Consider the following 24,850-nt stretch of genomic DNA (forward strand, 5'->3'; position numbering starts at 1 on the left):
GGACCATACAAAATTATTAAATCAAGAAACTGAAGCTGATGGAGCAGCATTACATCAATTTATTTGCTTGATAGAAACCATAAAAATATTCTTAATTCCATACACTCTTACTAGCAAGGACTAATGGGTTTGTGGAACTATAATTGGAAAATCCTGAAATGGGAATTTTGACCTCATTTCTCATATGACGGAAAAAATTAAAGACATATGAATTGTGAAATATATTATTCTCCCTTAAAAAAAACAAACAACAACAAAAAAATGAAACCAAAAACCAAAAAACCAAAACCACAAGAAAGGCACCCAAACAAAATCCACAGCTCTTTTGTCTCTGCATTTCCCAATTTACAGTTCTCACTTTAACTGCCAGCTGTTGCTATGGAGTCCCCAAATGAGCCTTCAACTAAGATTTAGTGTAAGTCAGAAATAAGCAGGGAATTTATGACTATGCTGAGTCATGAATTAGACTTGATAAATTTCCACCAGCTACCATCATTCAGAAGATGGTTTGCCTCAGGTTTATTAACATGATCCTGAATAAATCTTTTTAGCAGCTCCTTTTGACAGAGACAGGCAAGTTACCTCCAGTAACTCTAAAACGATCCACTAGCACAGAAATGACAAATTTAACAAACTGTGCCTCTTACTCTTGGGTTCTTAAGGTAGAATTTTAGCTCACATTTTTAAATCTTAAACAAATTAGCAAAATCATATTTATTAAAAAAAAATATAGTTAAGTTGTCCCAAATTAAGAAGATTCCTGTAACAAGTAAAAGGTTCTTTACACACAAAAAACACATCCCTGCTGATGTGCAAATGTAAGTAGTTAATGTCACATTAATCACATTTCTATGTTTATTCCTCACAACATTTGAACTGGGAATCCTGAATATACAGAATATGGTTGGGTTTTTTACAGATCACATGAAAATAACTTGATCCAAACCAAGTTTATTTTCTCAAGGTGTAATAATGAGAAAGAGACTTGTTGAACTCAGAGGTCAGAACAAACATCATCTGCCCTGATAAAAGCCTAGAAATAATATTATCAAACATAAATATACATATTACTTTAATTTTATTTCTGCTAAAACTTCAGGCATCTTAAACTCCATAAACAAATAAAAAGAAACATGGATTTCTAATATTGGGAACATAAACATTTCCAACATTAGAAAAATAAATCCCCAGGGACATGTTCACTTCTCTCCCAAGGGAACTGAAATGACAGAAAAAGTAAATCCCCATTGAAAATATTTTACCAGAAGTGAAGTGAAGCAAAAAGTCATGGCTGGGGTCTGTGTCTGTTTCTAGGAGAAAAATGGGATTGCAGAAAAATGCTGCCTCAACACCTGTACTGAGGAAAAACTGTAATAATTTACCAATTATACACAAGAAAAAACAACAGCTTAGGGAAAAAATAAAGACGCTATTGAGTAATTGCATTGATTATCTTAATCTGCTATGAAAAACATGGAAATATACACAAAAACTGATATTCTGTTTTAAACAATTACATTTTCAGTGGAAATGCCCTGTCAGCAGTCAGTTATGGCTGTTGCTATCCAGAATGGAGAATCTCTGTATTCCTGCTTGCTGATGCTCATAATAATGTGTTTTTTCACAACCTCCCTACAAGTGTCTTGAAGAAAAAGAAAAGCTAGAAAGTGGCCTCAAACACTTTGTAAGAAGCTGTTAAAAGTAAAGCAGAAAAGCTTTTAAATATTTATCACTAGTGAGACATCAAGAACTAAAGAACTAATAATTTTTCACCCATGGTGTTTTTATTCTGTCCCACATTCTCATAGTTGTTTATTCCAACATGTTCAGTTCCATTTACATGGCACAGGCTTTCAGATAAGGAAAGGTGAAAGGAAAAAGCTTTTATAGAAGGAAGAAACAAAAGGAAAGGAGATTAAAAAAAAAAGTTGTGATTCTGCAATCATCAATAGAGCACCTGCCTTCTCACATCCAAAAACCAGACATCCCTCCTGGTCAAAACACATTGGATAAAACACATGGAGAGAGATAAAGACTTTTTGCACCAGATACACCTTGAAGGAACATTAAAGCAGTTTGATTTTCAGAAGCATTTAACACATGTACATCAAGACAATCACACAAAATCCTTCTGGAAGTTTTGATCACTCTAAAAGATTTCTCAAAATCTCTTTGGGTTTTAATGCCCAAAACTCCACTAGAATTCAGAGTCTCAGGCACTAACCCAACCCATTAGAAGGAGCAGCTGGGGTAAGGCCAGAGCTCTGAAGAAATCAATGTTCAATTTTTAGCTGCTGCTGCTCATGTAGAGGAGGATCCCAGGGAAGTCCAGGAATGGAAGGAAGGCAGAAGTAGGATAAAAATGATGTTAATAAGACACACAAAAAAGCAGGGATTACCTCCCCACTTGTGTAACTTATAATTCTCAGGACTTTAATACATGTTTTTGTCTTTATCATTTGCTGTTTGTCTCTAATGGTCCTGCCAAAAAAAAGCAAAACCACTGTGTTGCCAAAACTGTTATTGCTTTCTTAGAGTAAAGAATGATTTTACAATGCAGATACTTCATTTCTTTATTATCAAATGGTGCTGCAACCAACAACTTGACACTGTATAACAAGACAGACTTTTCAGGATATTTTGTTGGCTCTTTATGACCTGCTTACATAAAAAGTTGTTTTGTACTAATTGCAATTCAGATTTACTTCTATAAACTTGCAAAATTAATCCTGGTAAAGCCATTAGTTTCAGGGCAACTCCAGTCCTCCAAACTCCTCCCAGCTAATCCTATTTTCCCATTTTAAGGTAAATAGTAACACCAGTGAGAAAAGGAGGCTGAATAAAAAGATGACACACGGAGGTATAAAAGCACCAGCTCTTTTTGTGTGGAACTGGTGACATATTTAGCAAAGCTTTTTGTTGTTCAGAACCATAACAAGGACGTGCTTACACCCCCAAAATCACAGAGGATCACATTAAGGCATGTCAGGTTAAATCTCCTTCCCTCACAAATTTCCCTTTACACAGCAAATCTGATCTTACTGAAAACATGAACTAAATTCCATGGTGAGACATGGTGAAAGAGGCTGGGCAGGGGAAGATGAGCCAGGCTCCTGTGGATCTTGGACATGCAGGCTACCACTGGATGCATTTCACTGCTGCACGAAGAGTGATGCTGAAATTCCTGAAAGCAGCCAAAGAAATTGGCTCTCAAGTGCCATAAAATTCCAGGGGCACCGCTTACGACCACAGTCAATCTGAGGTATTTAGTTTAAGAATGATTAATCACAGTTGAATCAGCCTTTTGTTTCTTTTCTGACATTTCAGAGCCCTTTCTAGTATTCCATCTATCTGAAGTCTGGCCATGACTTGATACCAAAGGAGACTGTTTGAAATAATTCCATTTACTTTGGCCTGCATACAAGTCTGGATAAAGGTTTCAGTCAAAACACCTCTTCACATCATAGAATGGTCTTAAAATGGCACACAGAGATAACACAGCATGAAGACATTAAATCTGCTGTGCACTTCAAAGTGCTCTCAGAGTTATTTACCAGCATCAGTGGGGTGGCCTCCAGGGGAAGCACATCCTTGACCAAAACAAGGACTGAGCCACACTCCAAATGCAGTGTTTGCATGCAAATACCAGCACTGAAAAAGCCTCACAAAACCCAGAATTAAGGAAACTCACATAGAAAATGTCAACAATTCTATGTTGAAATAGAAATCCTTTTCTATTTCAACATAGAAATCCTTCTACGGATTTCAACAATCCATAGAAATCCTTCCCAGGATTCTGGGAAATTCTTCCCAGAACAAAAACTTAGAGGAGAAAGGGATTTAAGGTCAACAGAGGCCAAATGGCCAATGCAAGGCAGCAAATACGCTTATTTTTATACCAGAAACCCAACCTCAAAATCTATTTAATGTCACCCATCACAAGACTCAAAATCAGTATTAAAGGACTGCAATGGAAAGAACAGAAAGGACCTTAGAGTTCAGAAGTGATCAGAAAATATGAATTTAGTAATGTAGAGCTACAGAGTGAATTTTTTTACTTGAGGGATGCAGAATAAAATAGAATATCAATTTGGGAAGAAAACCCAAGGTTCTCTCAAGCATTTTTCTGATATGGCTGCTTGCTAAAGGTGCTTCTTTTATTTCTGTAATTCCATAAATATGCTTGTAAATTACTGCATTTAACTGCAAACATTGATAGACAGGACTTAAACACATTGAGAATCAACCCTGAGACCAACCTCATTTTCAAGTAAAATACTTTCTTATGGTTAAAACTTTATCACACACTCCAAAATGCATTAGGAAAAAGACTTTGCATCATATGACTCGTGGACAGTTTTCCAGGAGACTGTTTTCCAGTGTGAGAACTACCACATCTAACAGAGCCTGAGAAGGTTTCCCACAAGGTCATGAATTTCTTCAGAGAACCATTTAAATCTTGTATTACCCTAACCTACCCAGAAAAAATGGAACAAAGCCATTGCTTAAGGTTTTTCACTGGATTTTTCCATATTAACGTAACAGGACTACAGGAATCCTTTTGTCTCAAGTTAATGTAGATTTTATTTTACTGGTTTGTAAATATTAACCCATACATGGGAACAAATCTGACAGAGGCTGGGAACTAAAAGATAGCCAAATATTGCAGTGGAGTCCCTTCCCCCATCTTTAAGTAATTTCACTGGGACTCCACTGCCCTGAAATCACATTGCAATCAATGTTGGCTGCTTGGGAACAAAAGGAATGGGAACAGTGAGTCAAAAGGAAGCTCTATTTTAAAAACCTCTGTAATTATGTCTCATCCATGGGTTAGATGATACTCTAACCATTCATCTTCCTGCCTGAGAATCCAGAATTCTCCAACTCTGTTACTGTACCACAGGAATCCCAGCTCTGGGATCTGCTTCCAGGACTTTCAGGCTTCCATTCTTCCAGTGGATTACACATCATTCACACACCAAATTGTACCAGGTGTGGAAAGAGAATCCTTCAGATGAAATGGCCACACACTGACCCCAATAACAATTCCCCAAATCCTGTGCCTTCAGTGTAAGTGCTTGTGAGACAATTCCCATACAGAGAAGTGCTCCTGTGCTCAGCCTCCATTTCTCAACATCCCAGGACAAATAATTTGCAAAGAAAATGACAAGGAAAAGGCTGGAAACCCAGTGGATAGCTTTTCAGCTCCTCCTCTTTCTTTCCTTCATTTCATTTCCTTACCTGACACCAGTTTAACATCAGGCACCCACACACAGCCTGTCACTCTTCCACAGAAATATCATTAAGGGGAGGGAGCCTCTAACATCTCTATTAAACTGCAATAAAGCAAAATCTTCCACATGAAATGCCTCTAAGCCAACCAGGCATTACTGAAATTACTTAATCTGCAAAGTCAGTACTTCCCCACCCTACTTCACCACTCCCAATCACTTCACAAGGGCAGCAGCATTATCCAGCTGCATTTCAGAGGTTTGGTTGATAATTTGGTTCTGGTGTTCTATTTCAGTGAGGGAAAAGTGGAACTACAGAATTAATGTCAACCTGATTTGCAATTCCATTACTTTTGTCTACTTGTGAAACAAATACATTCAGGAAAAGAAATATAAAATAGAACAAAGGTCCTTGCAATTCAATTATTAGATTATTGCTGTCCCAGCAGAGAGCATTATGTGTGTTCTAATCTCACATGTACAGGCTTTTCTTCTTATCCTCCCCAGTCCCTGCTCCAGCTTTAATTACCTAACACACTGACATATGCAGGTTTCTGGAAGACTACAATGTGTATTCTACCAAATCACAGCCATATCAAATAGTCATTAATTCTAAGCAAGGGAAGCAAAAGAGCTTCTCTGAAGGAAACAAGGAGTAAAATACTCCCACTACAATTTAATCAATTTCCATTATTTAAGAATGAAATCTAGAAGCATTGTGGGAGCGTTGTATTCCTGATGCAATCATTTTCAAATTGCAGCACAGGCTCAACAAAACATTATAATAAATAATACAGATGTAGAGTGGCTCCTCTAATGCAATGCCTCAGGTGTGACCTTTATTTAATCCATGTACACAAAGTTTTAGTAAAACTTTTTTTTTTTTTTAGTAAAGAACTACAAGCAGCTGAACCCCAAGTTTCTTAGCCATGATATCTTTTAGAAATGGGATTTTTTCTTTTTGCTGTTATTGCCAGATTTGTTTCTTAAGTGACCTGGTAAATGACATCCATTCCTTTTACAAGTCCTGAACCATGCAGGTTGTAGAAGAGACAAGGGATGTTAAACTGCAGTGTCTCAACATAAACAAACTTTTCAATATCTCCAAAGAATAGAGGAAGTAATCAAAACCTTTGGTTCAAGGTGGTGATGTTACAGCCTTTATGACGATTCAGATGACAGAGGGCAGATGTTTTCAACTCATCCATCTTCTTCCATCAAACATAACATTTTAACATTCTCTTTGTTTGGCCAGCACACAGACATGAAAATTCAAGTTGGCAAAGGGGACACAAACAAACACATCATCTAACAAAATAAGAGGGATTTGTTGTTTTCAGAAGACTGAATCATCATGGTCACCCATTGCATAGGCCATAATTCAGATGAAATTCTTTCACAACCATCACTTTAATGAGCCTCACAATTTTTGGCTATTTGAAAAGCAGCTGAAAACTGCAGATTTTTAGCACATTTTGAGAGGGGGAATAAAGGAAATTAAAACACTTTGCCTATTTCCTAGATTTTGTGAACTTTTTCTCTTTCCTTATCATTAACAGATCAAAATGGTTATGTGTAAGTGTTCAGCAAACTGCTATCAATGTCCAGCACTCTGAAATTGTATCAATAATATCTAAAAGCTTAAAGATATGCTTTAATATGCTTAAAGAGAAAAGGTACCACATTCACAAGATGTAAAGCCACAAGAAAGACACTCTTAGGCACTGAGGTCTGAACAAAGGTGAAGCCACCAGGGCTTCCAAAGCAGCCAAAGTGGTTTCTGCAAATGTTCCATGGATTCTCCTGATCCTCTCCTCAAAATCTGCTCTGGCTCAGGATCTCTGCTCACCAAAGTTCTCACTGCTTTCATGGAGTGTCATGGAGCAAGTCCCCAGCCTCTAACAAAAAATAAAGAGTAAAACCCAGCCAAGCCCAAGAAGACATCTTATCACTGCCTGGAGTCACTAAGCAACAGTTACAAATATGCCAGCCTCAAAAAGGGAGAATTTCAGTGTATTGGAAGAGATCCTGCAAATACAAGATAGCCAGGTAACCAAAGGACAAATAATTATCTGACAGCCTTGAAAACCTCTCTTAAGCCAAGATGTAATAAATAGCACATGCAGCTAAATTGGGAGAAAAAAAAATAAATAACTAAGCCAAGTTAAATAGTAACCAGCATTCAAATTTAACAATATAAAGTCTACATTAAAATCCAAAATGACAATTACAAAATATTATATTACTATGAACACTGTCAAAAGCTTTGAATAACAGCACACAAAGGAAATAAGTGAAAACACACTTTACCTTGTATCTCATTTTGGGGCATGAATGAATGTAGAAACCCATATAATAAAAAGAGAGATCGGGAGCTTTTACATAAAGCTGTCTAGTAAAAGCAATTTCCCTGTGAGAGGAAAGAAAAGACTAATTACATTTGAATACAATTCTTAAAGTCATTTTACCACTTCATATTGAAACATTGTACAGCTACCTGGCTCTTAATCTATATAAAGGACTAGATTTCAATAAAATAAAAATGAGGATCTTTAACTGCAAAGTAATGTTTTCAAAAATCCCAAACATGATAAACTGAAAATTATTACTTAACAAACAAATCACCAAAATGCACAACACCGTGTCAGGCTTAAAAATACTTTAAAAATTTTGTGTTCTGGTCTGCCAACTGCCTGATTTGAAATCTAAATAAAAATTACTAAGACACTCTGTTTAATATATTTTTTGCCAATATATGTGTACACTGGAATTCTACAGAACCCTACTGGTATTTGGGAATTCTACTGGTTAACATGTCTGAGGAAAACATCATTGTGTTTTTTAAAAATAAACTTCAAGGATAAGCCTCTTGTTTGTTCCATCATTTATGCTCCAGCAATTTGCATGTAAAAACATCCATCTTTATGCAACAAAATGTATTTTTACCCATCCCATCTTTGTCAGTATGATTTTTCTCATTTATTCTGAAAGAAAAATGTTAATGCATTCCAAAAAAAGTTTGCTTTTTATTTTACTGGCACAAGAAAAGCGCTGTTACTACAAAGTCTCAGCCAGTGCTTTCTCTATAATGATCATTTTTGCAGCATTTCTATCTGTGCAGATAACTTCTGTAACAAATTTGATAAAAAATGGCTGCTGGTTGTTACTTTGTCAGAGGGATAAGATGTCCCTGCTCACTGCAGGGGAGTTGGAATAGATGATCTTTAAAAGGCCTCTTCCAACACAAACTATTCTCTGATCCAAGATATGAGTACATTCATATAGGAAGCATCTACAAACACTGGAGGTAATTTATCCCTTAAAATTAAATTAGTATTACTCAGTATTTCTTGATATTTTTTTCCCCCTTTGGCAAGACTGGCCTTTCCAAACAGCTTTTTCTCGCCTTGTTCTCTACTTACATGCCTACATATTTCAAATGATCTTCAAATCCCATCCTTTCTACAACTCAGCAGCAACAATTCTCAGAGTGGCATGAAGTGGAAGTGACAGCAGTGCAGTCCAACCCCCTCAGAGTAAAATTGGCAACAGCTTTGAAGGTATCAGATTCCTTTGCAGCTTCCTAAGTCCTCCCTAACTCAATTTTTTTTCCCCCTTTTTGAAAGAAGAACGAGGTTGGCTCCCTCCAGGACTGTTGGGAATTCATTTTTATTGCCTTAAATGCTGCAGAATTTACAAGCTGCTTTTTCACAAGTTGAGCCATTTGTGCATGGTGCAGTGAAAAAGATTTAAATTTATTATGTAGAAAAATTAAAATAATTTAAAGAATTCATAAGCATGGATTATGCCAGTCTATTATTACATAAAGTAATGTGATATGTACAAATACTAAAATATAATTCTTAGGAGGACTTAGGATTTTATATGTTCATCTTGCAAGAAAAAGAATCAATCTAATTTCAAGTATCTAACATTTGTAATGGAATAGTTCTAAAGATCTAGACCACTAAGAGAAAAAAAGATCAATTCTAAGTCATAGAAGTTCTGATGTTTTTCCATATTTGTTAATTCTGATTAATTCTACAAAATTGTCAGATCCTAATCAAAATCCAATCCAATTCCGATTAGGCCTTTGAGATATTAAATTGCACATGGTTTATTAGTTATAGCAAAGGTTTATGAACTAAGTGTGGTAAGGAGCTCCCTAAAAGTGGTGTTTGTGCTTCACAAAGTTCAAGTTGTGCCATTTACCCAGCCTGGAGGGTGACACTGAACAAGAGCTGAGAAGCTCCCTCTCAACAGGAGGCCCTGGAGAAAGGAGAAATCTGGATCTCACCATTCCAGGGCTCCTTTTACACCTGACAGAGTGCAGTGCAAATCTCCACAGGTGAAAAGATTCATGCTACAGCTTCTCAGACTTGTAAATAGACACGTTTGGCATGAGGCTCAAACCCAGCTGCTTCATGAGCACCTCCCTGGGACACCACATTTGTCTGTGGCCACCTTATTTCATATTAACAGAGAAGCAAAAAAAGGTAAGAAAAAAAAATAGTTATACAAGTATTTCCACTCATTTAGGGTTTGTTCTTTTTTTTCCACTTAAAATAACAATGGAATCATAAAATTGCCTACAGAAGAAAAGCAGTAACTTACAATTTCACATGCAGGTTTTAATCACAGTGAAAAGCAATACCCACAACTCCTACTGTTTTGCAAGGCCATGTTGGATAGTTAATTTAAGGCCTTAAAATTCATAGGATTACTCTCTCCATCAGGCTTTCTGAAGAGAAAGATAATGAGATTAACATACCTGGAAAATATACTTAGTTCTAGTACAGCAGGAGAGCACTAATTCAGAAGACACTTTTTAGGTACTCTTATTTATGATCTCAATGTGCATAAAACTATAAAAGTGATTAATTTCATCTGGTGACTGGGCTAAGAAAAAGGTCAAAGGAAAAATTATTCCTATTCAGACAAAAAAAAGAGGCTTTTCCTGCTGAAACCAAGCAATATTAAATTATTTTCAGGGGCAATAAAAACGAGGCATTTTCTGTGTGTTTTTATTAACCTGTAAAAGTCTTTAGCTAACTAGAAAGATACATCCCTAGTCAAGGATGACAATTAAAAACTTACTTGGAAGGCAACCAACCCCACAACTACTTTGCTAAAGGTAGTGTTACTATAGACTAAAAATAAAACCCCAAATTTAGAAACAAGTATCAATTTCTACTATTCGTCCAACCAGATAATGAAAACATTCTCTTACCTTAATGCAGAGTAGACTCCCAAAGATAAGAAAGAAAAGTCTGGGTCGTAGTACAGATAGACTGAGGACACACAGTAGGGCAGGATATCAATTACTCCAACAGCAATTATCTTCCCATCCAGCCAGTATTGCTGGTGGAAGGAGCCATAGCCACATTCTGGCCCGTTTGGGGCATGCTCTGCCTGAGCAAGAACAAGAGAGGGATTAACTCCCTGACAGACTTCCAGTATGAAAACAATTTTAAAGAGAATTTCAACATGTAAGTAAATACTGTAAAAAATTTTGCTGGCCATCTGTATTTAGAAAAAGGGAAAAAGGTATTTGAAAGGCAGGGAAAACACTGTTAGTGGATCTTTTGGGTATAAGTCACATATCACACATCCCAAAGGTGAATTTGAGATAGCCTCTGCCATCCAGCACTTATGGTACTAACAGGACAAACCAACAGGATTCATCAAGTTATTAATGAATTATCACATGCTAACCTGGTGCCTCCAACACTCCCTCTCACAGCAAGGAGCCTCCAGACCCTCTCCTCCACACCCCCAAGCACTGGAAGCACTTTAGCCACAGAAACTGAGCTCCTCAAAGTGCCAATTAAATTTACTTCAGAGGACCATTTCTGAAAAAACCTGAGCAGCTCATTCTTTATGTGATGTTTACTCTCTATAACTAACAAAACACCTCTTATCCAAAAACCTGAAACTGTGTGGCAACAAAATCTGTGGAACCTCTTCGTTGTCAGCCCACATCAGAGCAAATCCTGCAGGAACACCAAGGGACTGGCTGTTGCTGTGTGCTGTGGTTTCAGATGTGCACTCAAGTTTGACTCTGGATGAGGTAAAGCACCTCGAGCCAGAAACTGATGCTTGAAGTTAAGAAGAAAATGATCTCCCTAATTTAAACTGTATTACACAACCAACTCTGGCATTTCATTTTCTCCCACGTCAAGTTTACTTTAATCCTGAATTCCACCGTGCTCAACTTAATTATCCATCTAGTCATGTTTTTCACTGCATTGCCAGGTCTTCAGAAAGCTGCTTCTCACTCAATAAATCTGACAATATTGCCTGCTATTACCAACTGTTTTGCATTACAACAGCAGAAGGTGGGTTTAATCAAGTATTTTGATACAGTAGCCCAGACTGAAGAGATGATAGGCAGGAGAAGTTACTCTAATTGGTACCACATGTGTCAAAAGAAATCAACCACGTGAACAAAAAATCATTTCAACTGGCTTACCCAACCAGCAAGTTCCTAAAGAAAGGCCACATAACAATATGTTTGAATTTTTATATAGATATAGACCATAAAACTAAATGTGGAGCTACGAATACTCTAAAAGTGAAAAGATAAAACGTTTGAGAGCTCCATCTGCAGTATATGAGGACATTAAACTCAGATATAGCACATTAAACTGGGCTTCTCTTCCTCAAGTAAAGCCCACCTATCCAACAGTTTCATTATTGGTTTCATTCAGTATCATCAGTCAAATGAAATCACATGGTCAGTGGTAACATTTTTAAGCAGGGACACAGTCAAGGAAAAGATGTTCTCTAAGGATTTCTCAGCACAGGTTAAGTTCCCTTCCCAGAGTGCAGTCAGTGAGAGAAAAATGAAACATCTCAAAGCCATGGGGAAATGTGGTTGGTAATAGAACACAGACTTGCTTAAATAAGTTTCAGTTTAAACAGATTTTCTTTCTTTGTTAAAAATTCATCATATAGGATTTAATGAATGTTAAAGAAGATAGTCTAAGCCACCATGGAAAAGATTTTCACTCAAAGCCAAGTCTTCTGAAGTTAAACAAATGCTGTGTCTGTGTATGACTCCAAACCTCCAAAGAGCAGCATGGATTTGGTCACTGGACCTCTGCAAACTGCAGTGTTAACATCAGTTAAAACTTTTGGTAAAATACAATCTGCAGTTATTTCAGTAATGCAATTACAGTGAAATGTCATGAACATAAGAGGGTCTATGTTCTGGAACAAACATAGTGAGCATAGGACTGATTTCAGGTGAAACAGTCAGGGATCTCTGTTACATTAAGCAAATAACTTTTTAAAAAGAGTAAGATTTCCCTCCACCTTCAAAAATTCTCATACAATGTAATCCTTTGTAATGCTTGTCAGTATTACATTTTCTCCCATTTCTCAATGAATACTTGGCTCTTTAACTTGATTTCCTGTGCACTATCCAGGCAATTTAACCTGAAACAGGTCTAGAATAGGAAACATTTTCCTGAAGCAGGCTACAGCATTTCACACCCCTGACATCTCCCCTGGCACCGTGTTTGTCAAGGGTGATGTAAAATACACCAGTGACATCAGGGGAGCAATCCTCACCAGAAAGGGCTTATCTTCTCCACCCAAAATTATACACTAGCCCTGGAATCATTCCAGAAGGACCAAACTATTTAAAATTAACAGTTTATAGTTCTACTTCAAAACAACGAATTATTATAATCTGATGATATTGAAAAAAATCCAGGACAAAATGGAAACTACAATTTCCTCTCCAATGTTTACAGTGTCATGCAGAGAAAAATACAACCTATTCCATTACATGTTAATTCTACCTGTCTGCACATCCTGCTAGCTAATGATTCCATGAACACATTTGATTACTTGTATTTTACAACCCATTATTAAAATTTAAATATTTAACAGAACTGATATTATACAGTGCCAATTAGTACCTCAGTGTACTAACTACTTATAATTGAACTTCAGTGATGGTGACAACACTCGAATTTCTTCAAAGGACATTGGTCAGTCTTTAATATTAACTGGTATTTTACTTATTATAATTACCAAAAATGGGTCCTGCCTGTACAATACATGATTATTTTTCTCTGTGAGGTTTCATGAAGTTTCTTATTTTCTACTTTTCCATTTTACACTCTGCTGTGCATGGAGGGAAGATATTAAATTTATGCTATCAAAGAAAGAAAAGAAAAAAAAAGCCAGGAAACCCTTGACTTCTCTGCTCCAGTGGAAATTATTTGCCAAATAAGCAAAGTGATTAATTCCAGCAGCTCCTTTCCCAATGGCACACACACAAATCTGCCATATGGTAGATTTCTATGTCTTGGGTAGCAACACATTTCCTTTCCAGATCTCTGTCCTACTTTCATTAGGGATTAGTAGGACACTCTTAACAGATCCACATTCTGTGCCTGACTGGAAAATCTAGAGTTTGAGCTGGTTCAAATGTGAGTCAAGTACCACCTTCTAAGAAAGTGATCCTGGGAATTACAGGCTTGCAATGGTCTCACTTATTAGATCTCCTGAAAGTTAAAGCCTATCAATAAAAACAATGTGAAGCAGAGGCTGATGTGCTTTTAGAAGAGCAAAGATCAATATTCACAAACATCTTTCACTTCTTTAGAATCCAGAGCATCTCAGCACAGTTCATAGGAGAACAAATGATCATTTGCATAACAGAAAACAGATCACTTTCCATCCTGCTGGATTCTCCAGACTGGTAGGTGAATCAGTGAAGGCTGAACGATGCTGCAGCAAACCAGGATGATGATTTTTAAATATTCAGGATGGTTGAAAAAAAAACCTGAAAGTAAATAGCTCCAGAAACATCCCATAATACTGAGTGATCCAGAAGGCAGATACCAAATGTTCATAAACCCATGGAGCATAAACACAGGCTGGAAAACATAGTGCTGTAGGCACACCCAAAACAGTGGGCATAAATCACCAGCTCTTTCAAAGAGATTATTTTGACAAGAGTTTTATAAAATTGTCAGTTCAATGCTTAACATCAGTCAAGATGAAAAAAAAAGTCTAAGCAGCAATTAGAGAATAATTTGAGAACAAAACAAAGTTATCCCTTGACTGCATAACAGCATGGCCCATCTGGGTGCTGAGGCTCCTTCCAGCTGCTGTCTCAGGACAGGATGGAGCAGCTCTGGCAGGACAAACACTGAGATGACCATCAGTGGTGCTGACACAACTGGCCCATGACATCCCCCTCACTCACTGAGCACCAAAAATAAGGAATCACCCTGAACAGTCTGGATTTCCCTTGGAACTTCCTTCCAGGAATTTTCCCACCCTGGCAAGAGCAGGCTCCCAGCCTGCAGTGCTCTGGCTGAGTCCTGCAGGCTGTTCCCCTGTGCTGAGCCATTACCACCATCCCGTATCTACCTGTGGTAAAGTGAAAAATGGTTAAATGCAGCCTCTAAAATGAAAGGATGAATAAGAAACCACCTCAAACAATTCACTTTACATTATGCTGCTTACTGCTAGAAAACTGCCTAGTTTTCTGCTACTTCATACTGTATCCTTTCTTTAAAGCATTCATTTTTTCTGCCAGAACCCACAGCCAAAACAGAAACCAAACTGAATAATAAAAAGAGGAAATAAAAAAGACAGAAAGAGTTTGGGTGTTCATACTATTTGCAGCTAATGATAACATTAAAAACTCCAGAAATTACAAATTGAAAACCTGTAAGGTTTAAATTTTATTTCAAATTATTTTTGTTCAAAAGAGTAAACAGACTACACACTGCTAGATTTGCTTGTGGCAACTGTTTCAGAATAAAGAATTTCAAGAATCCCTTGGCCTCTGATATATAACCCCTTTTATTTAACTTCATCTAATTGAAGACATCTGTAGTGGTGCCACACAAAATTTAATCCAAGCTTCAAAATGTCAATAAAAAGTGTCTGTAAGAAACAATATGGGTATAAACCTAGCAGGGTAGTGTGCATCAACATCTACATAGCCATACAAAATTAAGAATATAATGGCAGTCTGCTGCACGAGTTGACGAGGTGATAAAAGCCCTTTTCCTATAAAGTCTAATGAGCTCTATTACTCTTCAGCTTTCAGGAATGCAAAGGCCAGTGGACTCAACAGAGAAAAGCAACAAACTCTCCACACATGGATTCACTCAAACTGCCACATATCAAATTACCAGTGTAATTACTATAACCTGACAATTTCATTACAGTCACGTTGTCCTGAACCCTTTAGGACTAACAAGAAAGACACTGCAAGGAATCCATGGCAGTTTGCTCACTTGAAATGAAGGAACAGCATCTCTCCTCAACTTTTACCTCAGATTGTAGTCAAATACAAGTTTAGCAAATTATATAGGAATACAGTCTTTTCACAGAATTAAATCAAAACCCACAAAAGACAGGGCCTTTTGCTTTTCTATTTTTTAATGCAGTGCCATGAAATTCAGTGGTAGCTTATTACCCAGCAAAGGAGTCCTCAGGCTCCTTTGGAAACACAGCAGAATATTCCTCACCAGTTGGTGGAGACGGGAATTCTGTGCCAGCCACCTCCACCACCCCTAACAATGGCTGGCTGTCTACAGAGAGCATAGAGGACACTGATACATTCATTAAACAAAATAAATTCAACACATTCATTTCAAAACTCCCACCCTGAATGAGCACATACCTCCAGAGGGGAATCACAGAGGAATCGTGTGAACTGCATCGAGGTGGAGTGAGCAGTAACACATGCCCAAGAAAACAGCCCAAATATGCAAAGCAGAAAAAGAAAGAAAACTATCAGCAATGTGTTAGGATACATTCATAGTCAAATACACTCTTTCAAATCCATATCTTTGAAAAGCAACATCAGACTTTGCTTATGGAAATTTCATTTAAACCCTTAAACTCTCACATTTGGTTTAGAAGTACAAACAGACACAATAATTAAATATGCAAAGTATTTTCTAAAAAACAGAAGATGGTTTTTAAAAAGGTGATGTGAGAGAATTATCACCCTGTAATAGAGGTCTGTTTCTGTACCCTTTATTTTAAATTACACATTACCCCTCCTCTGTGACTCCCTGCAACAGAGAGTCTTTCCCAACTCTTCCACTGGTACCTCCCCTACCACCAAAGCAAGGGGTTTGGGGCCCTCATACATCTTAACAGAAATTAATTACTTTACATTCAAAATTAAAAGCAAGCTCATTTTAAGTGTAAAGAAGAGGAAATAAAAAGAAAAGAAAGAAAAATCAACTTCCTGAAAGTGCAAGCATTTCAAACCTGAATTTTTGACTTAATACAAACTGATGTGCTGCCAATAATAACCCAAAAAGGCAATGTTTAATGATCTGGAGCTTATCCAAGATTCTTAGAGAAATAAAATACAGTACTTGTTTACTCACTATCATTTACTTATTTGATACAAATACTTCCTTATCGGTGGAGTCCACATTAAACACGTTGCAGAGTTCTGATTTGTATTTAACCCCAAATATTCCCTTGTTAAACAACTACTTTAATACACAGTTTAATTCTCCCCTCTTGTAATGGCTGGGTGATTTAGTAAGACAGCAATTCCCACACTGCAGAGTAATAGTAAATAGGAATTTTTAATTAAAGGTTAGATAAAAAGAATACATACAGACACCTACAAAAACCTGACTGATGGCAAGATTTTGTTGTCAAGAATTCCATTAAATTCTGAGATCAATTAAAGGGGAATACAAAAATCTGTGGTGATTGCCTGTCAGCCATCTCATTTTTCCCAGGGAAGAGAGGAAGGCAGACAGCAACAGAAAATGCCAACAGTATCAGCTCATCTTGTCCTGCTGATCTGTGGATTGATGGGAAACCTTTGGACACAGACTTTATGGAAGAACACTGAATTTCTAAATTGTGATGGTGAAGGTAAGGGATTGTGATTTCCTACTATTTACCATTTCAGATCTAGTCACTATCACTTTAAATTCCTCAGAGTTTGGAAGAACAAATGACTGTGGTATCTTAAATTAATTGTAGAATTATTTTGGTCTGGTGGATAAGGAAAATAACACAAATAATATTTAAAGAAAAAGAAAGATAATTAAGATTTTGATTTATTGAGTTATTTTCTGTATAAAAATACAGAGTTACAAATTCCTACACTATGAGTGCATCTGTCCCTACAGCCAGTGGTTTTAGAAAGTGCAGGTTTCAGAAAAAATAAACCATGTGTTATTAATTTTCATGTCAGAAGACCCCCAATTGTTCTTAATCTGTAATTTTAGCTGTATGGTGCAAACTAAACCCTATGGTGAGAAACCTGAGCCCATGACACTTTTCAAATAGTTTTATCAATTCTCCAGGCCCTGCTGCCCAATCCCTTGGCTCTGAGGGTGAAGGGGGACTTTTCAAGTCTACCTAAGCATAACTTCTGCTGTTCCAGCTGCTAGGAAAAAAAATATCTTAACTGCACCTGAATTTGTATCACAATCTTAAGGGAAAAAAGAAAACAAAACACTGCAAGTCTTGTTATAAATTATTTCACTATTAATAATACCCAATAAAGTTGAGGGGTTAAATAACTTTCTTACTCTAGTCTATCCATTTATGTAAAAAGAAGAAACCACTAGATTCAATTTCTAAATTAACCAACTCATCTAACACTGCAAGATTGTTATGAACACAATTAAAAATTATTCAATAAACCATGAAAGAAATACAGCCAAAAGATGATGTTGCATGTTAAATAACTCAGTATGGCACACATGCACAATTCAAATTCCTTACACAACACCATGCTTTTCTAATTTTAATTTCCAACTGATTTACATAAACTTTTAAAAGCTAGATAATATATAAAAAATTCATGACATTTTTACTTTGGTGTAAACTAATTACAGCTGCCAGAAAGAATCATCTCAACAACAGGGAGTAAGTTGAAACATAATTAATAAACCTAAGAGAAGAAACACATCACTGAGAATGAAATCAAAGAGAGAAAAAAGGCAGAAAAATAAAAGGCAAGTTGGGTCCAACCCAAAGCTTCTTGCTGGGGCAAGAGCACATGCAGAGCTTTAAAAAGAGGTAAAAAACCAGTGTTTACACTGCTCCCTTTTACACAGGGGGAAGAGATTCAGGTGCTGAACTGGAATGGATTTCACCTGGCAGCTTTCTGGAAGGGAAGGTTCCTGATGCCACAGGAGGACACCACGTCCTTCTCAGGAAACCTTCCAGGTGTCACCAGCAGGAACTGCACAATCATCTGAGCTAGCCCATGAAAAGGCACCACAAAAAAGCATTCATTTGTCATTTCCCCTTTGACAGTATTAAGAGTTTGTTCTCATTTACAATTCTCTGTCAAGGGAAGCTGAGTACTTGTCCTTTTCCTTGGGCTACAGAAGGGTGAGAAATGTATATGGGATTTGAGCCATCCTTTTTGTTTTTTAAAATCCAGTCCTTGAATGGGATTAAAATAAACCAAGGAGTTTGGTCATGAGGTTTTTTGTTTTATTTCTCATAGAGGTCCAAGGCTCATATTAAAATGAAAAATAATGATGACAAATCATAAAACCTGCAAATCCAGTGTGTCACCTCTCTGCTGTCATATTTGAATTGAAATAATCTTCCTTATCCAAAACAGATAAGAATCAATATTAATATGTACAGTGAAAATGTAAAAATGAGCCTGACTTTTAGTAAGGTGAGGAGACACTGCTAACAACCCCTCCCAAGAAAAATGAATAAAATTATTTAAGTTTCTGTAGAAATCAGAAAAATGAGACAAAACTGGTGTTTTTACAGGAAAAAATGGTGCTAACCTGCATTGAACTGGGCAATAAACTAGAGTTCAGCAGAGGAATCAAAGACTTATCCCGGGGGGGCTCTATTTAGCATTTTCAACAATTGCTTACAAAAATACAGGAATGCTAAAAACTATAGAGTTTCAAAGATATCCACAGATCTGAAGGTGAAGGAAGAGCCTTCAAAACACAGCAAGAAGGATTTAAAGTTTACAAAGGAAAGAGGGATTTAAAGTTTAAATGCATGTCTCAAATGTAGTTTTTCAGTGCAAGAATGGGACTAATGAAATAATTGCTGATACATTTCAGTTCCAATTTCAATTCCTTTATGGAGTGATAAAAGTCACTGTGGCTTTCTTGCTCAGAAGAAACTTCTCAATATGCTGGAGGTTTATCAGTCTTACGGTAAAGATTATTTAATTTTATATGGATTTACACAGACAATGCATGTGTGTATAAACTGAGATGCAAAAAGAATCTGAACTAAAATGATATGACTGTACACAAGTCACTTAATTGTCTGCATGCCTAATTTTTTGGGGTCTTACAGGCATTTTATGATAAAATCCATGAATCCACAGCACTGAAGTCACAAGGGCCACAAAAAAGGCATTAGGCTGATATAGAAACATTCCTTCTAAGTCTTTGAGTCAGAGCTACCAGGATGTGAAATCCAAGTTTGACTGCAGTGAGATGCTCTGCCATGGCTTCCAGGAGCTGTATAAAAATGTATAGAAGGCTAAAAATAACCACAAAGGCTATTGATTTTTAAGCATTCTCTCACAGGAATATAAGAGAGGAAACTTGGAGAGACCTTAAAGTTTGCAACTGGCTGCTGATACCAGTTTGGAACTGATCAGAACGTGCTCCTTGGCATTTCCCAGACTACTCACTCAGTTTTCTCTATTAGTTCAAGTGGATTCCTGGGAAGCAATTAAAAAAATAAAGGGGAGGTGAAAGAAAAACCCCACTCTACACATTTCAGTAATTTTTTGCACCTTTTCAAACAGTGTATCTTTTGTGTGTCCTGAAATTCTTTTCTTCCAAGACAAATATTTAGCTAAGCACAAAGCAAAGAGAGGGTCCAGCTACTTTCACAGAGGGAACAGACAGATACTGTTTTTCTACAAGTTTGTCATTATGAAACCCTTGTGAAAAGTTAAATAAAACGTTTGCTTCAGGAGGTCTAAACATCAATAAACTGTTCACTCTTGCTCTCTCTGGAAACTACTGTAGAATTTTTATGATCTTTTATGGAAATGTTTCCTAGCTTGTGTAGCTGCCACATAGCTTGTTTCAGTTACACTTCAGCTGTGTTTCTTAAAGACAAAGACTGCTGTAAATAGACTTGAGGATTCTGACACTGGGTCAGAGATGTGATGCCTCTGATGAGATGATACTTCATTAAAAACTGCTAAAGACACCCTCTATTCTATCCAAATCACACATTGATTATTTCATTGGATCAAAAATTTCCTTCTTGGCACGAAAAGGCCAAAAAATGTATTTGTTTCACCTAAAATCTTTGATCCAGACCTCCACAGTTCCACACCTGTATCTATCATTCCATCTGCTTCATCTAAAACACAAGAGGTTCAGGTGGCAAAATGTTCTGAACTGTCTGTCTCCAGGTACACCAAAAATCATCCTGAAGCTGGGTAGAGTTGGATCACAGCATCTTCCAGGTGATTTGTATTCTGCAAGGCCCTCCCTGCATTTCTTACCCACAAACAGGGATTTTTTTCTACTGAGCAAGAGTTAAAATATTGCAGGTAAGGACTGCTCTTAGCAAAGCACAGAAAAGCCATTACACACCTTCCATAAATCCAATGGAAATGGATCATCCAAAGAGTCAAATCTTGGGATTATACAAGACACAAGTTCATTCTTCTTAGTCTCAGATCATCCTTCTCTATATTAATCTACACATTTCTCCCAGAAATATAACCAAAGGCTATTAAAAGTTCCTTGATTTTAAAAACAGACTCCAAATCCATATTTATCTATTTCTCTGTGCATGAATTATTACAACAAAGCTGTATCAGCATTTATTATTTTTCTTATGCAAAATGGAAAAAAAAAGGTGGACAAATCCTCAGCCACATGATTTGTTTGCATGATTATTTTACTGTTGATATGCTGCTCAGCTCCATAATTTATGCTCCAACTGATCTTTCACTGTTTCTACAGGGAACCAAGGTTTTTTCAATATAAGAATACTCAGCCTATTCTCATCTCTCTGTTCATTAGAGGTCTCCATGTCTCAGTTTTTCTAAGATTTTCTAAGATTTTAATTTCTTTTCCTTATAGGTTGACCATTTCACAAAATAAATATAACCACCACTAAGCCAGGAAATAACCTAAACAAATAAATCCTTGCAATTAATTGCATTTTGTATGTTACAGACACAGTTCCTCAAGGTAATTGTGATTACATCTTCCACTACTTTAAAAACAACCCAACAAACAAGAAAACAACAAAACCAAAAAAGCCATTGAAGAACAGCTCTGTTATACTGGGAATGGGAGATGGTGACCATCATTTTGGACCTGACATAAAGATCCACATAAAGCATTTTCATAAAGGGTCAGAAGAAATGCAAAGAATGGGACAAACATTAATCCAGATTGTTTCAGTAGCTTCCAAAAATGAGCAGCTCAGGAACCTGGCTATTTCAAGAGCAGCCTTGGACAAACTTCTCCAGTAGGCAGGGATACAAATATCTTCCTATTTTCCATTATTTTACCTTAACTTGTTTATAGTTATTTATAATTGAACTTCACAATCTGTTCAGGTTCCCCCTAATCTCATTTTCTCCAACAACTATAATAAGAATACATATATTCCTCAAACAGATGCCCATGAATTTACACAGTGGCTTAATGAAGTTTTATACTCCCACAGAGAAAAACTGAAAAATCAAATTCTTCCTCAGCACTATTTAAGAGCAAGTATTCTAAAGACACTTTCAATAAGAAAATTGTCTGCTGTTTTTCCTCAGGACACCAATTCCATACAATACAAACATGCTGCCATAAACATCCAGAATCGACTCCACTCCAAAGCAGAGACAACCAGGTCAGTTTTGAACTGAATTCCTGCAGCAAGTAACCAAAAGTTCTTCAGAGGAGTGAGAGGATTTCCAGGGTAAATTCAACTTCTACCAGACAAATTAAGAAAAAAATACCATCATGAATATTTTAAGACTATGAAGAACATAGTTGTGGTTTTTATGCCAAGATAAAAACCAATTTGAATTTTTTTCTCTTGCAAGCTAAATTGGTTTTAATTCCAGGAGCAAGGAAATACTTCAAACTGTTCCTAGAATATTAACATATTTGGCAGAGAGACAATACATTTCTACCTTACCTAATCCTCTCCCTGCCAGTGAAAGAGAAACAGAAGATTGTGGTGATGCTTCCATAGAAAGAAAAGTTTCATCACAAGTCTGGAACTTGGAAGAAGTTGATTTCACAATGAAGTTTCCACTTTGCTTGTAATTAGAACAAACAGAAGTCAGTGCCTCACTCAGGAATCAGTACTGCATCACCAAAATGCACTGCAGGATTCTCCCCAGAAAAATCTCCAATTATTTTAATGAACACACTGTAATTTGTGCTGTCCAATCTCCAGCAGAAAGAAAGGAGGAAAAGGCAGAATTTTAAATTTAAAAGACTCAATTTAAATTTAATTTTAAAAAGACTCAGCATCCTGAAGGGCACCAAAACAGCAGTTATCACTGGTCTCAAACTGGCATTAACCAGAGAGTGCCCAGAAGTTCAATTCCACAACTCTCTGCCCTGAAAATCCTCTGCTCTCCCTTCCCACATAAAGTCCTGATGGAAATCTGTATTTACATTACTGAGGTGCAAAAAGGCCTTCTCCACACCCACTGAACAATAATCAGCTTCATTGTCCATGTATTTTTTATTACTATTGTGAACATTTTTATAGTTTTTCCCATTATTCTCAAATAACCACCAAAATTCTAAATTGAGTCTTAGAATTGCTTTTTAATGTTATAAAGTTAATATTAAACTAGCCTAGCAACAGATACTATACTGTAATGCCAACAATCTAAGAATATATTCCCAAAAGAAGTTGTTAATATGTCCCATAACAATCTTTGTTGGAGTCTGAATTTAAATATAGGCAGGTTTCTAAAAATGAAGTGTTCACCCAAATATAAAACTAAATAATATAAATAATACTAATAAATAAATGAATAAATAAATCTGGATAATATGAAACTAAGAACTCTTCCTAAACTAGAAACTTTCCAAACACAAAAGTGGGAAGGACTCTCCCTGAAAAAAAACTTCAACAGCCTCACAGAGTAGTTTGCATGAATTAAAAGTGAAACAATCCTGGATATTTGCCAGTTTAAAGTGAAGAGCAGACTTCTTACTACCCTGAAAAAAAGTCCTGTGTAAAGGATAGAATTTTATTCTCTTTGCCTAAAAAACTCCTTGGTTCCATAATGTCTGTATGATATATTAAAAAGTCTGAAAAAGAGGAAGCAGAAAAAGCTTGGAGGTCTCACAAGTAGCATTTTCCACCCCTCCTCTCAATAATTTGGATTGGTTTTATCCTACTTGGTACCTTAAAAGGGACTCAGATAACTCTCTTCCCACCCAAATTTTTGTGTAAAACATTCTCCAGTTTACTTCCTGCAGAGATCAAATACAAAATGTCAATTGAAGTGAGAGTGTTAGTTCCTAATTGCGAATAAAAAACCCCTTCTTGGCCAGGCAGTCTCATGGACACAAAATATGATTTACCAAGGCTGAAAAAGAACCTAAATTCAAACCCATCAGCATCACACCAAGTTTTTAAATTCAGTAGATGCTTCAGAGAAGGTTTTTTGTTTCCCCTGGAATTATCAAAGCCTGCACAAACATGAGGCCAAAGAGAGGGGACAAATGCAAAGTAGGGAAAGCCCTATGATAAATAATAAGGAAAAAGAGGATAAAAATCTGTTCCACTATTAGCAGTGAACAGGAATCCATCTCCTTCCTATCCAACAGCAATTCCCAGGACAGCCTTTAGACCTTCAGGTGGTGGAAACCTGACTGTCCCTAACACACCTTTCTAGGCTGAACTACTTCCATCAAAGCAGAAAAATCAAGTCTCAAATCTGCCCAGGTAATGCTTGGTACAAATCTAGTAAATAGCTCAGTCTCTCTTGGCATGCCTCCAATTTTTACATTATTATAATTAAACCCACTTATTGCAGCAATTATAAAGAGGGTAGAGACTACTACTTACTGTTATGAGACCTATTATTTTACTAAACAAAGTGAAATGGATTTTATGGCTTTCCAGAGCAGCATTACAGACATCTCACAAATTAAAAAAAAAAAAAGCTCTCCTTACACTCTTTTGAACTAAAGCCAAAAATTATGATGTGGTTTTACAACTCTACCTGGAAAACAGCCCCAGTTTACAAGGTTTTGCTTTGCAGGTAGTTCACTCTCAGGAACAGAAAATCCTGACCAATAATAAAGCTGCACATCTGCAGTAGAAATGACAGATCTGAGGTAGCATTTTCATTAATTCTGCCAATGAGGAGGTTGTGCCACCTGCCAGAGAAATGAAGAACTGCTGCTTGTTCAGAACCCCACAAATATTTTTAATTATTTTTAATTTATTAGATTAAGATTATGCCCTGTAAACACCCTTTTAAGAGCAGGGTTTATCCATATGCAACATATTCTCATCAAGTCTCAGAGGATCAGCTGGTGAGATATTTTTGCACTACTCCTACTGTAAAGGTGAGTTCCAGTTGAGCAGTGTGCTTAGCAATGGAATGAGAATAAAATTGAGATTTTTAAAACCTTCACCTATTAAATTAAGTG

General features: G+C 36.7%; 1 protein-coding gene and 1 long non-coding RNA gene across 10 annotated transcripts in view; one reads left to right on the forward strand and one right to left on the reverse strand.

The window, feature by feature from the left end:
• The window catches only part of ATE1 (arginyltransferase 1), a 67,913-nt gene that overhangs the window by 34,797 nt on the left and 8,266 nt on the right, over positions 1-24,850 (reverse strand). For 7 of the 9 annotated variants that reach the window (XM_015633197.1, XM_015633198.1, XM_015633194.1 and 4 more), the window contains 3 exons: positions 15,892-15,924; positions 10,462-10,643; positions 7,542-7,641 (listed from right to left, as the gene is read on the reverse strand). In XM_015633197.1, coding sequence (XP_015488683.1) covers positions 7,542-7,641; positions 10,462-10,643; positions 15,892-15,924 — 315 coding nt within the window. Of the gene's footprint in view, positions 1-935; positions 3,185-6,622; positions 7,130-7,541; positions 7,642-10,461; positions 10,644-15,891; positions 15,925-24,850 lie in introns of those variants that run through there. The other 2 variants (XM_033515464.1, XM_033515465.1) reach the window with 2 other exon arrangements.
• LOC117244625 lies at positions 16,767-18,687 on the forward strand. The gene is made up of 2 exons (XR_004498069.1): positions 16,767-17,117; positions 18,314-18,687. It is a non-coding gene; the product is annotated as an uncharacterized LOC117244625 (long non-coding RNA).

This window comes from Parus major, chromosome 6 (genome assembly GCF_001522545.3).
Source record: "Parus major isolate Abel chromosome 6, Parus_major1.1, whole genome shotgun sequence".
NCBI lineage: Eukaryota > Metazoa > Chordata > Aves > Passeriformes > Paridae > Parus > Parus major.